Source organism: Echinops telfairi, unplaced genomic scaffold (genome assembly GCF_000313985.2).
Source record: "Echinops telfairi isolate 266 unplaced genomic scaffold, ASM31398v2 ScPeMD7_7467;HRSCAF=8505_1, whole genome shotgun sequence".
NCBI lineage: Eukaryota > Metazoa > Chordata > Mammalia > Afrosoricida > Tenrecidae > Echinops > Echinops telfairi.
In genome coordinates this window covers 43149500-43164192 of record NW_022111368.1, presented here as the reverse complement: position 1 = coordinate 43164192, position 14693 = coordinate 43149500, and the positions used below count along the sequence as shown (strand labels likewise).

General features: G+C 44.4%; 1 protein-coding gene across 2 annotated transcripts in view; it reads right to left on the bottom strand.

The window, feature by feature from the left end:
- Nucleotides 1-14693, bottom strand: part of SMYD1 (SET and MYND domain containing 1) — a 52247-nt gene that overhangs the window by 12851 nt on the left and 24703 nt on the right. Inside the window, exons 4-5 of one of the 2 annotated variants that reach the window (XM_004707945.2) lie at nucleotides 12077-12207; nucleotides 7837-7875 (exon numbers count right to left, since the gene is read on the bottom strand). In XM_004707945.2, the coding sequence (XP_004708002.1) occupies nucleotides 7837-7875; nucleotides 12077-12207 (170 nt within the window). The remainder of the gene's footprint in view (nucleotides 1-7836; nucleotides 7876-12076; nucleotides 12208-14693) is intronic. The other variant, XM_030888478.2, reaches the window with a different exon arrangement.

Below are 14693 nucleotides of genomic sequence, written 5' to 3'. Positions count from 1 at the left end.
TGCAGCAGAAGAAAACACAAATCAAGTCCACCGCTAGTGGGATTTGTGCCTTCCCGGGTTATAAGAAGAGGAGGCTCCAAGATAGCAACTTCACTAGCACTTTGAGCAAAGTCCCATCACTGCCCCAGCCCCCAAACACCTGGAAATAGGGCCTAAAGGATCATTTTCTGGATAATTCCATTTTACTCGTTATCACAGTCAAATCTACCTTATTCAATTAATCCTTACAAAATCAGTTTAAATAGATTCTTCATAAAAGGGGTGAATTGATCACAGCAGCATTCAGAACTTCCAAGCCTACAAATGTCCCTGTATCTTGAACTACAGATGGTCTCTAACAATAACTTAAACTGCCCCTGTGGGTTGATGAAACTGGAACTCTTTATGTGAGTTGCTAGCCCCTCTTTCTCTCCCAGAGCCTCTTTTGGTTTCTCACTGCTGACCTTGCGGTTGGCAGCCCAACACATAAATACTAAGGCAAAAACTCCAAACAAAAGAAGACCCAAGAGTTATTTTTGGTTAATTTGGGAGCCACTCTCTCAGAAGCATGTAACTAGTTTCCTACAGTCTTGATTCATTCTGTCTAACTTGAACTTTAAGCACTCTGTTAGTGTGACCTTCAGTCCAATGTTGTTGTTACCACGGAACCAACAGTATGGTAGCCTACGGTAGATGATGAGACACATGCTTAAACCAAAAGAACCGATTGCCATCAAGTCCGTTCTGACTCATGGTGCTGCTCTGTGATTCAGAGTGGACTAGCTCCACGAGCCATTGCTCCACAAGGCATTGCCATGGCTCTCTTCTAAGGTGCTTCTGTGTAGATTCAAACTATCAACCTTTCAGTTAGTCGTTGTGATAGTTAGGTTTATTGTGCCAACCAGGTCTCAATAGGAACATGTGAGCGGAGTTTAATCAGGCCGAAGATTGATCGGAGGGCAACTGAGATGAATGCTTTCCAAGGCTGACATCCCATCTCTCTTTCTCCCTGGTGATCAGACCAGCGTGCTACTGCTTGAGCTAGTTCTTTGCCTCAACTGTGTGCTGCACCACTTGTGGGCCAAGCCAACCCATGAAATCCGTTGCCTTGCCGTGCATCACTAGGGCTTGAAGTTCCTTTGAGACCTGCTTTGCCATGCTGCTGGTGGACTGTGTCACTGTGTGTACAGTGCTAGACTGGAGACCCATTGGGTCCTGCTTCCCTAAGTTCCAATGCTACTGGCTGTTGCTGCCCCAACCTGCTGTCTGCTGCCTGCAGGTCTACTCTGCCTGTCTTGCCTGAGGGAAGATTCTGCAGTCTGCTTCCTTGACCTTGGACCAGGAGCCTGCATGAGTTGAAGGGCCTTCAGTATATTAGCTGTTCCATGAAAGTGAGTTGAACTGAGCCCTCTGTACTGCTGTGTGAACTAATTAGCTGTTATATTCCTTCTCGCTATACACACACACACGTGTCCTGGTTTTGTTTTTCTAGAGAACCCTGCCTAACATAGTCCTCAAGTGCAAACCAGGAGCCCCTGAGTAGTGCAAACAGTTAAGCTCATAATCAAAGGTTGTCTCAGTTAACCTGCTGTGTGATTTACTTCTGTGTTTATTGGGAAACTTAACTTTCTGGATGAAGGCTGTTACGAAGAGCATATGACATTTCAATTCCCTTCCAACCAAGACCTCATCTTCCAGTTACCTACACACCACCCACATACCATGTGAATGTACTAAAGACAAAGCCCCTACTGTTACATCAAGTGAAGCCAAACGTGGATACCAGCCCTTAGGCTCCTCCACAATGCAATTTCCGCCCACAAGACTAGATCACTAAAGAAAATAAGTGGTGAGCCATGCAAGTTTGCACCCAAAGTGTGGTCTGTTGTCTTCCTATGATCCTGGGGTCTCATTGTCCAGTGAAGAGTCATCACCCAGATAATGCGTGATGGGATGCAGAGGTCTGGGGAGAGCAAGCATTTGCAGAGGGACACATGGTCATTTCAGTACCTCCGAGGAAGGCTGAAACAGACCCTGTTTGAGACAGGGTAGGATTTTAGTACCCAGAAGGTATCACTTCAAAGAACGTCCTCTCCACACGCTATAAGGTGATAGCTGAACAAGCAATAGCTAAATGATGGTGGCATGATGTCCTGTTTTCTGAGGTGGTCATTTATGGCTCAAAATTCCTCCCATAGAGTTGTTGCTTAATAGGTGAAGACTTTACCTTTGTGGTGATGTCTTAGTTATTTAGTGCTCCTATAACAGGAATACCACAAGAGGGTGGCATTAACAAACATAAATCATTTTCTCACAGTTTAGGAAGTTGATATCTGAATTGCGCGTGCCCGCTCTGGGACCAGTCTTTCCCTCGTCGTCAGCATTAGAGGAAGGTCCTTGTCCCTTCTGAACAGAAAGGCGATCTTCATGTGCGTGGCATCTTGCTGCATCTCTAGCTTTCTTGTTTAATCTCTTTTATATTTCTAAAGATATTAATTCAAAACATCCCCTATATTAACTCTGCCTCAGTGACATAACAAGGATAACTAATTCCTAAAGGAGATTATAACCACAGGCATAGAAATGAGAGGCCAAAACACATCTTTTAGGGTACACAATACAATCCGTATTCTTTCACCCTTTGTTTGCCACCAAATTCATGTCCTTGCTGCATATAAATGGAGAGAAAATGTTTTGAGAAATGATGTACAAATGCGCTTTACACAATTGATGTGTGTATGGATTGGGATAACAGTTGTATGAGCCCCTAATAAAATGTTAAAAAAAAAAAAGAACATATCCACTCCATCACATCAACCTAAAAGCTTTCAATCAACTCCTAGTCCAAAGTTTCATCTTCTGAATCACTTAAATCCAATATGGTAAAAGACTTTAGATGCATTCCATCCTGGGGTAAAATTCTATCTGCGAGCCTATGAAACTTAGAACGCAAGGTCTCTGTCTCCAACAGACAATGGGGGAAGATGCACAGGGTAGGAATCTCCATTACAAAGGGGAGAAATTAGAGGGAAAGGAGGGAAAACAGGCACCAAACAAGTCCAAACTCCAGCAAAACAATTTACATTAGCTCTCAAGCCTTGAAACGAATCTTCTCTTTTGGGGAAGCAGCAAGGCAACAGGCCTGCCTTCCAGACTCTGAGTGTTGGCCATGTTCTCTGGATTCTGGCCTCTCAGTTCTACGTTTCATTCAACTCCACCTTCCAGGCCCTCTGGGATGGCGGCTCTGCTAGCTCAGCTTCAGGCAGCCTCCTTCTTGTATATTTGAGTGGTACCCTCACCCACTCTTCCCAGCAGATCCCATTCTTCTGCCTCTTGGGCGTGGTAGCCCTACCCCTTCAACTTTGGCCATTGACCTCAAGCCATCTTCACCACAGCCCCACATTCCAGTTCAACATTGGTAGAGATCTGACTCTTGGAAACCTAGGAGGCTGTGGCTCATCATCTGAGACCCAGGCTGTGGCTCATCATCTGAGATCTAGGAGTCTGTTGCTCCATCCTCTAACGTTGAGAAGGTCCTGCTTCCTGTGCTCCTTCGAACTGTTCTGATCTCTGAGCAGCCCCAGGGACAGTTCTTTTCTTTTCTTGGAGGACCGCAGACTGAGCACCTGTGGCCTATTTCCTGGCTGAGAGTTTCAAGAGGAAAACCGTCTTCTTGTCTTTGACCCTGTAGTCTATGCTATAACGCTTCCTGCTGTTGGTTAGATCCATCGGTCACTAGCTGCAGCTCCTTAACAAAAGGTTATGTAGCTATGCCATTGGTGATCATTCGAGGACACGTGTCCTTAGTTTGTAACACAACTTTCCAAGCCCGTAGGTTCTGTTTTCATTTTGCACAGTTCATGTTTAAGTTCACCTCTTTCCTCTTGCATTTTACTGTAAATACCAAAGACAAGCCATGTGACTCTTTTAAGAGCTCGCTTAGAAATCCCCTCAGCCAGATATCCGAATTCATCAGTATGAGCACTACCTTCCACCAAATATTTGAACATAATTCAGACAAGTTCTTTGCCACCGCATGAAAAACATCACCTTTCTTCACCTTATTTATGATTTTCAATTAAAGCTTCACTAGAAACACAATTAACCTCCACATTTCTAGCAATATTCTATTCCTGGTGCCGTATGCATTCTCTCCGATAATGGAGACTTTCTCTATAGCTCTCCTCACTTCCCTCTGAGCCCTCATCAGAATTGCCCTTGACATCCATAATTCTACCAATAGTCTCTTCAAGGCAATGTAGGCTTTTACGATGAGGCACCTCGTTGCTGCATTCCAGAATGGCCTCAACATTTTAAATATTGGTCAGATTCCTGGTATCAAGTTCTTTCTTAGTTATCTAGAGCTTGTTGTTGCCATTAGGTGCCATTGAGTCAGTTCCAACCCAGGGTGACCCTGTGCACGACAGAACGAAACAATCCTTGGTCCTGTGCCATCTTCACAATTGTTGCTTTGTTTGAGCCCATTGCTGCAGACACTGTGTCAGTCCATCCCATTGAGCACCTTCCTTTCTTTTGCTGCACCCCTGCTTTACATAGCACAACCATCACCTTCTGTCATGGAAGACTTGGGTAGCTATGATGCTGAACAATTTCAGCAGAGTTTCCAGACTAAAACAGGCTAGGGGGAAAGGCTTAAGATCTACTGCTGAAAAATCAGCCAAAGAAAACCCTATGGCTTACAACAGTCTTCTACTCTTATGCACGGGGTCATCATGAGTTGGCTTGAAAGTCACTAACAACATATCTAACGCAAGAAAACTCATTACCATCAAGTCAATGCCAAATCATAGCCACCCTATAGGACAGGGTAGAACGCCCCCATTGAGTTTCTAAGACTGTAACCCTTAAGAGGAGTATAAAGCCTTGTTGTTCTCCCTTGGATAGACTGGTGATTTCAAACTGATGACCTTGCAGTTAGTAGCGCAATGAATTACTACTACTCCACTAAGGCTCCAGAGCATGTCTAGCTACAGGGAGCCAATCTGCTCATTTCACAAGCAAGAACACTGATACCCAGAGATGTGACAGTCCCACAGCACTTTAACAACAGAGACAAGTTTAGAATTCGAGTGCCATCCATAGCCTTATTTGATTGTTTTCAGTTGGCCTCCCAGGTACAAGCACAGGAAATGAGGTGTGTGCATCAAAACATTTAGTTTTGGGGGCTCTACAAATGTCCTAAAGAAGGAGCCCTAATGGTGCAGTGGCTTAGTACTTGGCAACTAAATAAAAGGTTGGCAGTTCAAACCCACCAACCACCCAACAGGAAAAAGATGTGGCAGTCTGCTTCTGTAAAGATTATAGCCTTGGAAACCTTGACACATACATTTCCTATTTTTAAACTATGCAGTAACCCTTGTTATGTTTGAATAACTGCCTCTTTCATCTATATATTCTATATGAGCACAGTAAAGTGATATGGGATGTCTATTCTTTGAAACACTATCCATAATTTGTTATGATTCACAGTTAAATGTCTTTCCATAGACAGTTCTACTCTGTCCCCCACAGTTAACTGACTCATTGGCAATGAGTAATGTTCTGAATAGTTCCAATAGTACCAAACCCTGGGCAGGTGTTGAATATGCATCGCTGATGTCTGGCTCTGATAGATAATCCTCCATCAGCCTCTTTGATGGCAGCGGCTCTCCAGAGTGACTTACCCTCAATCAGTGGTGACTCCAAGGCCAACTGGATTAGCTTAGCACAGCTTTGCTTCCCACCATGGTTAAATCAATCCTTGCCATGTCTCGGGGTATCTCAAATGATTTCAGGGATCTTAGAGCACTTTCAAACTAAATTAATTTAAGATCATTTAAATATGAAAACAGTGCGTATGTGTATGCCCTATCTTTCCTTCCTCAGAACTGGGGACCCGGAGATAAAAAGTGAGCACCACAGATGAGGCACTGAAGAGGAAGTCGTGAGATGAGGATTTTAGGTCTGGCCCTTCTTGCAACCAGCTTTGAATCGTGGAGGAGGTCTTAGATCCCTTTCCTGTCCTTTGTTGTTGTGTGCTATCTAGTGTACTCTGACTCACAGCAGCCCTGGGAGTAGGATAGAGTAGAAGAATTGTCCCCATAGGGTTTTCGAGTCTAAAATCTTTAGGAAACAGAATGGTACTTCTTTCTCCCTTAGGGCAAGATTGTTGATCGTCAGTTCAAACCATCAATCTTTTGGTTAGAAGACAATGCTTAACCAGTGTACCACTAGGACATCTTCTTCCAACTCTATCTGCATGCCAATCTACAGTTCATCTAAATGAGCTACAATCAAGCAACTAAATTAAGTTTTTCTTACAGAGTTTAAGAACAGATCAGCGTCACAGAGATTGAAGGCTAAGATGGTCCCTACATTTCATTCTGACCTACATTCTGCATATGTGATATGTAATAATTTCTATTGGAAAAGTTAGTGCCAGACTAATTCCAAGGAGTTAGAGATTGATGACGAGCCAAATTCTTCCAAGATACTACTTTGCTCCATTTCCCCGGACTCATCCCTTAAGTATATTCTCTCATGTCCCTGGGCTCTGTGATTCACTGCAAGGTTCCACAGAAACTTGAGAACCTTTGAGGAAATGCCTCACGTGGTGGTGGGTGCTGTTCAGTCCCAACCCTGAAGACCAGGCAGAGGCAAGCCAAATTCAGGGTCCAGAGACAGAAGCCAAAAATGTTCCAAATCCACCGCAGGTCTTCTTGTTTCTACCAAAGCTCAGTCAGAAAAATGGAGGCCACACTTTGTAAGCGAGGTGATGTGTGTAGAACTGCACAGTGGCACCATTACATATCCAAGGAAAACATAAGGGTGTGGCCTGGTTCACACCCAGTACTAAAAGTGGAGTCTTGAAGATGCCCTCAAGGAAACAACAGATGGGGCTAGGCCCCCATCCTCCACTTGTCAGGTCTCAATCACACCCCACTCCTTTCCATCAGCATCGTAGAGAATGCCCTCCTGCTGCATCAAGTCCAGAACCATCATCTAGCTGATAAGAAACCATGGCTCGAAGGGCCATATTAACTGACCATAACTCATGTGGAACCCAAGCCCAGGAATCAAAGCCATGATGTAAACCAACACAAATACAGATACGCCAACCACTCTTTCGTTTTTAATCCAAAAGCCATTTCATATGCTGTTGAGACCAACCCAAACTCACTACCATTCAGCCTCTGCTGATTCGCGGCGACCCTGTAGGGCAGGACGGAACAGCCTGTGAGCTTCTGAGACTGTAACTGTTTGTGGGAATAGAAAGCCCCATCTTTCTCCTGCTCTTAAGACCAGCCCGAGAACAAAATACAGTCTAAGGCCATTTTTTTTTTTCTAATAAGCAAGTCTAATATAAAATCTAACCTAAGCCATTAATTCAGAGTTGGCCCAAAGCAGGAAACAGAATTCAGCGAATAAACATTTATTTTTTAAAATCACCTGCTGGTGCTAGTTTCAGAACCCAGTCTGAGTAGAAGTCGGGGGTCCCATCGGCAGTGCTCATTTCACGGGAAGCGGGGTTGAGAGGATGCCGTGGGTTCGTGGCAAAGCGATGGGGTTAGAAGGGCCTGTCATGCTTCAGGATTAGAGGAAAGGGGAAAGTGAGGCCGGAAAGAGGGAGAAGAAAGGGAACTACGTAAGACAAGGCAGGACAGGTATTGGGGGGTGGGGGAGTTGAGGAACAAAAGGATTCACTTAGGTGGGTTAAAATGCACCAGTCAGACTTCAGCAGAATGTTACAGACAGACTGCATGCAGCCAAGGAGTGTTGGCAAGGCGTGGCCCCAGCACAGCAGGCAATAAGGGGGATGGGTCAGAGGAGAAGGGGCGCGTGAAAGGACTGACCCACCTCATCTGGGTGTGAAACATGGATTTCACTGCCTCATGACTGAAAGACAAAACAGACACCCAAACAGAAATTATTACTACTAGGTAATTCCGGGTGGCTAGCGAGAGTCCACAGCATTCTGGGGAAAACGAGCAAGCTTTGGCCATCAGCACAGTCTTGATCCCAGCACCTTCTAGCTGGGACTCATGTGACAGGATGTAGCCTGATAGAGCAGAGTGCTCTGGGTTTGAAACAAGGAGTTCTGGGTTCAGAGGTCCTCAGACGGAAACAAGTCACCTCCCTTCGCTGGGTCTTAGTGTTCTCATCTGTAAACTGGCACTGAGCCTGTCACGAGACTATGCATTTAAAAGCAGGTGCTGAAAATGTCTGGAATTTTACCAAGGAGCATCTTGAAGGAGTAAGTATTGCCACTTCTGATGGGGAAAGTTTGGGGTGTGTGTGGAGATTGACGATGTTAACAAGTAAGGGAATAAACGACCCCCAACCCCCGGTTCTCTTAGAGTCAATTCCAAGTCACAGAGACCCTCAGAGGGGTTGGCAGCAGGTTTTCAGGGTTCTGACCTTGCTGAATTATACTTCCAAGGCTTGCTTCCAAGGTGCCGTTGGGTGGGTTCAAACACAGCTTTTCAGTTAGTGGCCGAACACATAACCGTTTGTGCTACCCAGGGACTCCGGGTCACACAAGTAGTGGGTGAACACGTTTAGGGTTAGAATGGCCCCCTCACACCATCGCAGGATCCCTTCCTCTATAGCAGACAACTGGACCGTGTCTGCAAAGTCGCCTTCTTCTGCCCAACAGCCAAGCTCAGGGAGGATGCAGAGCCTCCGAATTCGTAAGTGCAAAGAAGCCAGAGCAGGCAGCACAGGTGACCTGAGGAACAGGTTCCAGGTGCCTGTGGTTATTAGTTGCAGTGGCAAACAAAGCCCCAGGCCACGAACACTTAGTGCAATGGCACCCACTAAAAGTTACCCTACAATGCGATTGAACTATTGAATTGTATGCTATGTGGATTATGGGCCAATAAAACTGTTGGAGTGGAGGGAGTCACCCTGCATTTGATCCTCTCTGCCAACCAGGATAAACTCAGACAAGCAGGCCCTGTTGGGGGAACGTGGAGAGACCCAAGCCAGTTAGTTAATCATCTTCTGAATCCAGCTTGGCTCGGACAGTTCCCTGTGGATGCACTGCCGCAACAATTTTCAAATTACCTTCAGCATAGTTTTATTTGCATGTGATATTAATGATATCACTAGAGAATATCAGAATTCTATTGAATCCCCTTTCTTTGGAATGGGCATAAATATGGATCTCTTCCAGACAGTTGACCCCACAGCTGTCTTCCAAATTTCTTGGCACAGATGAATGAAAACATCTCAATTGGTATTTCATCTATTCTGGGAGTTTATTTTCACCAATGCCTTCAGTGTAGCTTGAACTTGCTCCTTCAGTGCCATCAGTTCTTGATTACAGAATGCCTCCTGAAATGGTCAAACATCAAGCAATTCCTTCTGGTACAGTGACTCTATATTCCTTCTATTTTCTCCTAATATTTACTATATTGTTCTTTATTTTGCCCATTGAATTCTTCAATATTGCATCTTGAAGCTTGATTTTTTTTAAGTTCTTTTGGCTTGAGAAATGCCCAATGTGTTCTCACATGCCACGTTTCTAACTCCAGCCCTTTGTACATTTTTATACTTTACTCTGTGTTCTGAAAATTCCCCTTTGAATCTTCTGTCCGGCTCTTTTACTCCACCATTTCTTCCTTTTGCACTAGCTACTGTTCAAGAGCAAATTTCAGAACATCTTCTGATATCCATTTTGGTCTTCTCTTTCTCTTTAATAATCTTGTACTTTCCTTGTGTATGATGCTTTTGATACCAGTCCACAACTCAACTGGTTTCTCATTGTCAGTGCCGAATACGTCAGATCGATTCTAGGTTCAGATGTGATATAGTCAAGGTCCTGTTCGGGTGTTCACGGGCGTGCTTTCATTTTCTTCATCTTCAACTTGCTTCACAGCAGCCACTGATGACCTGTCCTGTAGTCATACCTGGCCTTATTCTGAGACCCATGACATCGAGCTTCTCCAGGGTCTCCTTCCATCAGGTAGTCAGTTTGATTCCTGTGTAATTTATCTGGTGAAGTTCATTTGTAGCATCATTGTTTATGTTATTTTAAAGGGCTATTTGCAATGATTAAGCCATTGGTCCCACAAAATTCTACCATGCGCTTATTGGTATAATTTCTAATTCCACGGCCAGGTTTTCCAACTACTGATCTTTCTTGGTTTCCAACTTTCACATTCCAATCACCAGTAATTAATAATGCATCTTGATTGTATATTTGGTCAATTTCAGACTGCAGAGCTTGGTTAAAATATTCGATTGCCTCATCTTTGGCATGAGTGGCTGGTGCATAACTTTGAATACTAGTCATATTCAGTGAGCTTCCCTATAGGCTTATAGCTAGAAACCTAGTCCCTGACTGCATTGTGCTTTGGGATACATATCGAAATATTCATTTTTATGGTGAACGTGATGCTGTTCCTGGCATCGTGTGCTGTGTGTCTGTCCAATTCAACATGTCCAACACCAGTCCCTCAGCTTATTAATGTCTAGGATACTGACCTTTATGAGTTTCATTTCTATTTTCAGACTTCTAAGAGTCCTAGATCCATACTTTGTGTATTCCACAATTTAATTAGTAACGGATGTTCTCTGCTGTTTCTTCTCACCTTGAGTCATACTGCCTCTGTAAATGAAAGTCCCAAAAGGACCCAGAGATCCCAAAGATCCACACACCTGAGTAAGGTTGACTTTACTTTGAGGAGATAGCTCTTCCCCCCGTTGCGTTTTGAGTGCCTTCCAACCTGGGGGGCTCATCAACCAGCAGTTTATCAAACAATATGCTGCTGCTATTCATAAAGTCTTAACTTGCCAGGGGTTTTTTTGTTTTAAGAAAAAGATCACCAGGCCCTCCTTCTAGCCTGTCTTAGTCTGGAAGCGCTGCTGAACTTGTCTACCATGAATGATCCTTCTGGTATCTGAAGTGCCAGTGGCACAGCCCCTAGCATCACAGCAACACACAAGCTACCATAACTCAATAGCCTGATGGGTGGCAAGCTGGCATGGAAGCCCTTGCTTTCAGAAATAGGAAGGAAGAGGGAATAACCCTTGCCACATTGGTGGTTAGCCTTGTTCTCAGGTGTAAGTCAGAAACTGTTTACTTTGACTTCCAGGAAATCTGGGGAGAAGCTTGCTCCTGGTCAATGGTTTAGAATCAATTTGCATCTGCCATGAAAGTGTATCTCTAAGAGCGAAAGAAATGATATGGCTTATGCCTTGCTTGCCCAAATCTCTCCAGCCTGAGCCATGGGCAGCCGGGACCACATTCCTTGTGCTGGTTTTTCTCCAAATGCACAGCCACGTTTCAGGATTTGCTCTTCTTCATCTTACTGGAGCCTTCAGAGATAGGGAGGCTGATTTACGAGGCCCACAGCACCCAGACTTCTTTGACCTCTGCCTTCTTGTTGGGGTGAGTGCGGTGGGAAGAGATCAGAAGGCAGTTGGAGAAAGAGGCTGGAGTTATTTACTCCCCTGGCTCCACCTTGCCTCCTCATGGATCTGGCAGTAGATGGCTCCTCTACAGGGATAAGTCCTTCTGAGTGGCTCCCATGATTCCTGTCTTCACCAGGTATAGGAATGGTGCTTCCTCTTAGCCCTGAGGTCCAGACGTGGTAATAATCTCCTGCTCTTGTTGGACACTCACCACTCCTGGTCAGTTCCTTAATCCCTGCCTACAATCTAAATTGTCTTCATTAAATTCTCTATTAAATGCCCTCCTGGTAAACCATTTTGAACTTGTGCGCCTTCGATTCCTCCCAGGATCTTGACCGATACATGCTCCTGCCAGGCTCCTTCTCATTCAGTGCTGTTCTGCAACAGCCTTTAGGGGAATAACCCCAGGCCTCATGTTTTAAAACAGTCAGAGGCTTGTCTAATACATCTAGGTAGTTTCAAAAGCATACAAAGACTCTGAAATGACCTGTGTGGAATATTTGATATCCTCATTACCTTTCCCCCAATCCACACTTATATTCTGAAGGGAGAGTCCTGGTTTGCTTTCTACTGAACCCCTTCTGGTTCAGACTCAACATTTTGTCTTTGGCTGAAGTGGAGAAAACACCATAAAGTCTCCCTACCCCCATCACACCACCCTGGGTAGAGCCATACTCACTTGCCATTGTTAAAGATGACGGTACAGTTGGGCCAACAGTCATGGTTCACCAAACCCAGGTTAGGGAAGATGCCCACCCCCACTGCCTGCAGGCCTCTCTGATCGCTGAGAGTGAAGCCGTTGCAATTGATCTTTCCAGGGGAAAAAGAACAGAGAAACTGTTACCAGATAGAAACTTAGGGTAAAACAACATGCTGGCTATTGAAAGGAATTTAAATTTTTTTTTTAAATAAAAAAGAAGCAGACCTCATCTTGCCCTGGAAATTATTAGAGAATCTGAACTCAAAAGCAAAATAATTCGCCTCTTAGTCTCTTTAAGATTCTAAATGACCCATGAGCTCAGCATGAGAAAGTCCCATATTTGTTAAAATGTCACACCATCTTGAAAGTTGTCCGTAGCCCCCACCCGCCCCAACCCCCCGCATCTGGCCTCCCATGATTGTTCCTCGCTATCTGTCTCAGGGTGTGCGCGTGCATGCGTGCGTGCGTGTGTGTGAGAGAAAGAGAGAGAGACTGCCTGCCTCTCCCTCCCCTGCTTCTTTTGCTTTCCCACCCTCAACTCTTTGAGCTGCTCATAAGATAAGTTCTTTTTCATTATTTTGTCTCTGGTGACTACTTTCACACTCCCTGATCCCAAGGTTTAAGTCTGATAAGGGCAATAACCGCCTCCACTGCTGTGGGGTCAACTCTAACTCCTAGCGAGCCTATAGGACAGACCAGAACTGCCCCACACGGTGTCCAAGACTGGAGATCTTTAGGGAAGCAGGCCTCTGTGTCTTTTTCCCCGCAGAGCAGGTGCGGGGTTCAAACTACCGACCTACTGGGATCCGTTGAGTGCTTGACCATGTGCATGACCAGGTTACTTTTGGTCAGGGCAGTATCTAACATTGACCCCTACAACGCAAGGCAAGCCAAGTTAGTTTTTACTTATGTGGTATTCTGTTGATTTTCGTTTTTTTAAGAATAAGTTTTTCTTCAATTGGTTCTTATGACATGGGCCTGCTTGTCTCAGAGAAGGTGCCTACATTTCTGTTGGTGGATAAACGGGGTGGGGCAGTCTGCCATTGGGAAAAATGCTCTACGTTAAGTACATTGACCCCCTAAGAGAGAATAATCCCGGAATTTTGTTTCTAACTGGGCATTTGGGGCCTATTTTTCATTCAACCCTTGGTGACCCAGGCCGTGTACTATAGACAGCCAGGACTTTAGACTCTGCCCCTTTGAGGTGCACAGCATCCTTCACAGACCACACGAGAAGGATCCGACTGGGAATTCACACTAATCGAGCTGGACTTTACCTTAAGCATACCTGTAGCCGATTGAAGGACTGGAAAAACTCCCTTGGGCTTAAGGCTGAAATGCCCGCTTGTGAGGAGAAGCAGATGGCTACTCTCCCAAGGCTGTGGATGTGGGAGTCATTGGACGTTGGTTCAAGACTCTTCCCTTTTCCATGGGTTTGTTTGTTTGTTTGTTTGTTTGTTTGTTTGTTCAAAAACTCTTGCTTTGAGGCTACCAATAAACGGCAACTCGAGATGCCACACTTTCACGACTTTTATACTCTCTGCCTTTTTGTGACATCTTTTAGTCCAGCAGGTACAGTTCTGCTTTGGGAATGAACACTATTGAAAAGTTTACCCTGTTCCTAATCATCATCATTCGTGTAAATAGTGTCCGGTCACCTAAATTGTACGGTCTTATACATGTATACTTTCCTGTTCTCAACAGTGTTTTAAATTCTATAGCACTGCCTAAATTAATGATAATATCAATCAAATTATTATATGCTCCATGGAGATGAATTATAATGTTCTCCAATAAAATAATAAAGACATCTCTAAAGTGAACCAGGGACATATATAAAGCAGAAATGTGTGAATAGGTTTTGAGCTCACAATCATAGCCCTAATCTAAGAGCAATTAGTCCTTATGACATGGCCCTACTCAATAGTTGCCCTCATGAGAGATCACAGAAGATATAGGTGCTGCAGCAAAGTGTGATGAAGAAAGCAGATGGTGCTCAGCTATCAAAAAGGATAGCGTCTGGGGTCTTAAAGACGTATCTTAAAATAACAGCCATCTAAGTGAGCCTTGGGCTAAGGCCACCTGGAAGCAGCATGCCAGCCTGTGTGATTCAAAGATTGTAAAGAATAAAATCCAAATCAAGAGGTGGGAACAATAGTAGAGGTTAAATTCTGCACATCTGACTTCACGGAAGGCTATGGATTCCAGTGAAAACCCAAAGCCCATTTTCAGGGTCCCCCATGTATATTAAGCCTCCCCTCTGATTCTGAACCAGGGATGGGAATGGTCTTGTGATCAGACAGCATGAACTGTAGAGTGGATCACTGCAGTTGTAGTTAGATTAAAATGTGACATCTTGTCATCTGATCTCCCTTTGGATCCAAATATATATATTTGTTCTAATTTCTAAGCTTTTCGGCTGAAATTTTGCTCTGTTTCGGTCTGTCAATGTTGGGTTTATTTTTGTTTTGATTTTGCACGTTTTTCTCTATATGAAATCCAGAATAGGTAAATCGATAGAGAGTAAATAGTTTCCTAGGGGCATGGCAGAGGAAGTGGGCAAGAAATGGGGAACTAAGAGCAATGAGTACAAGGA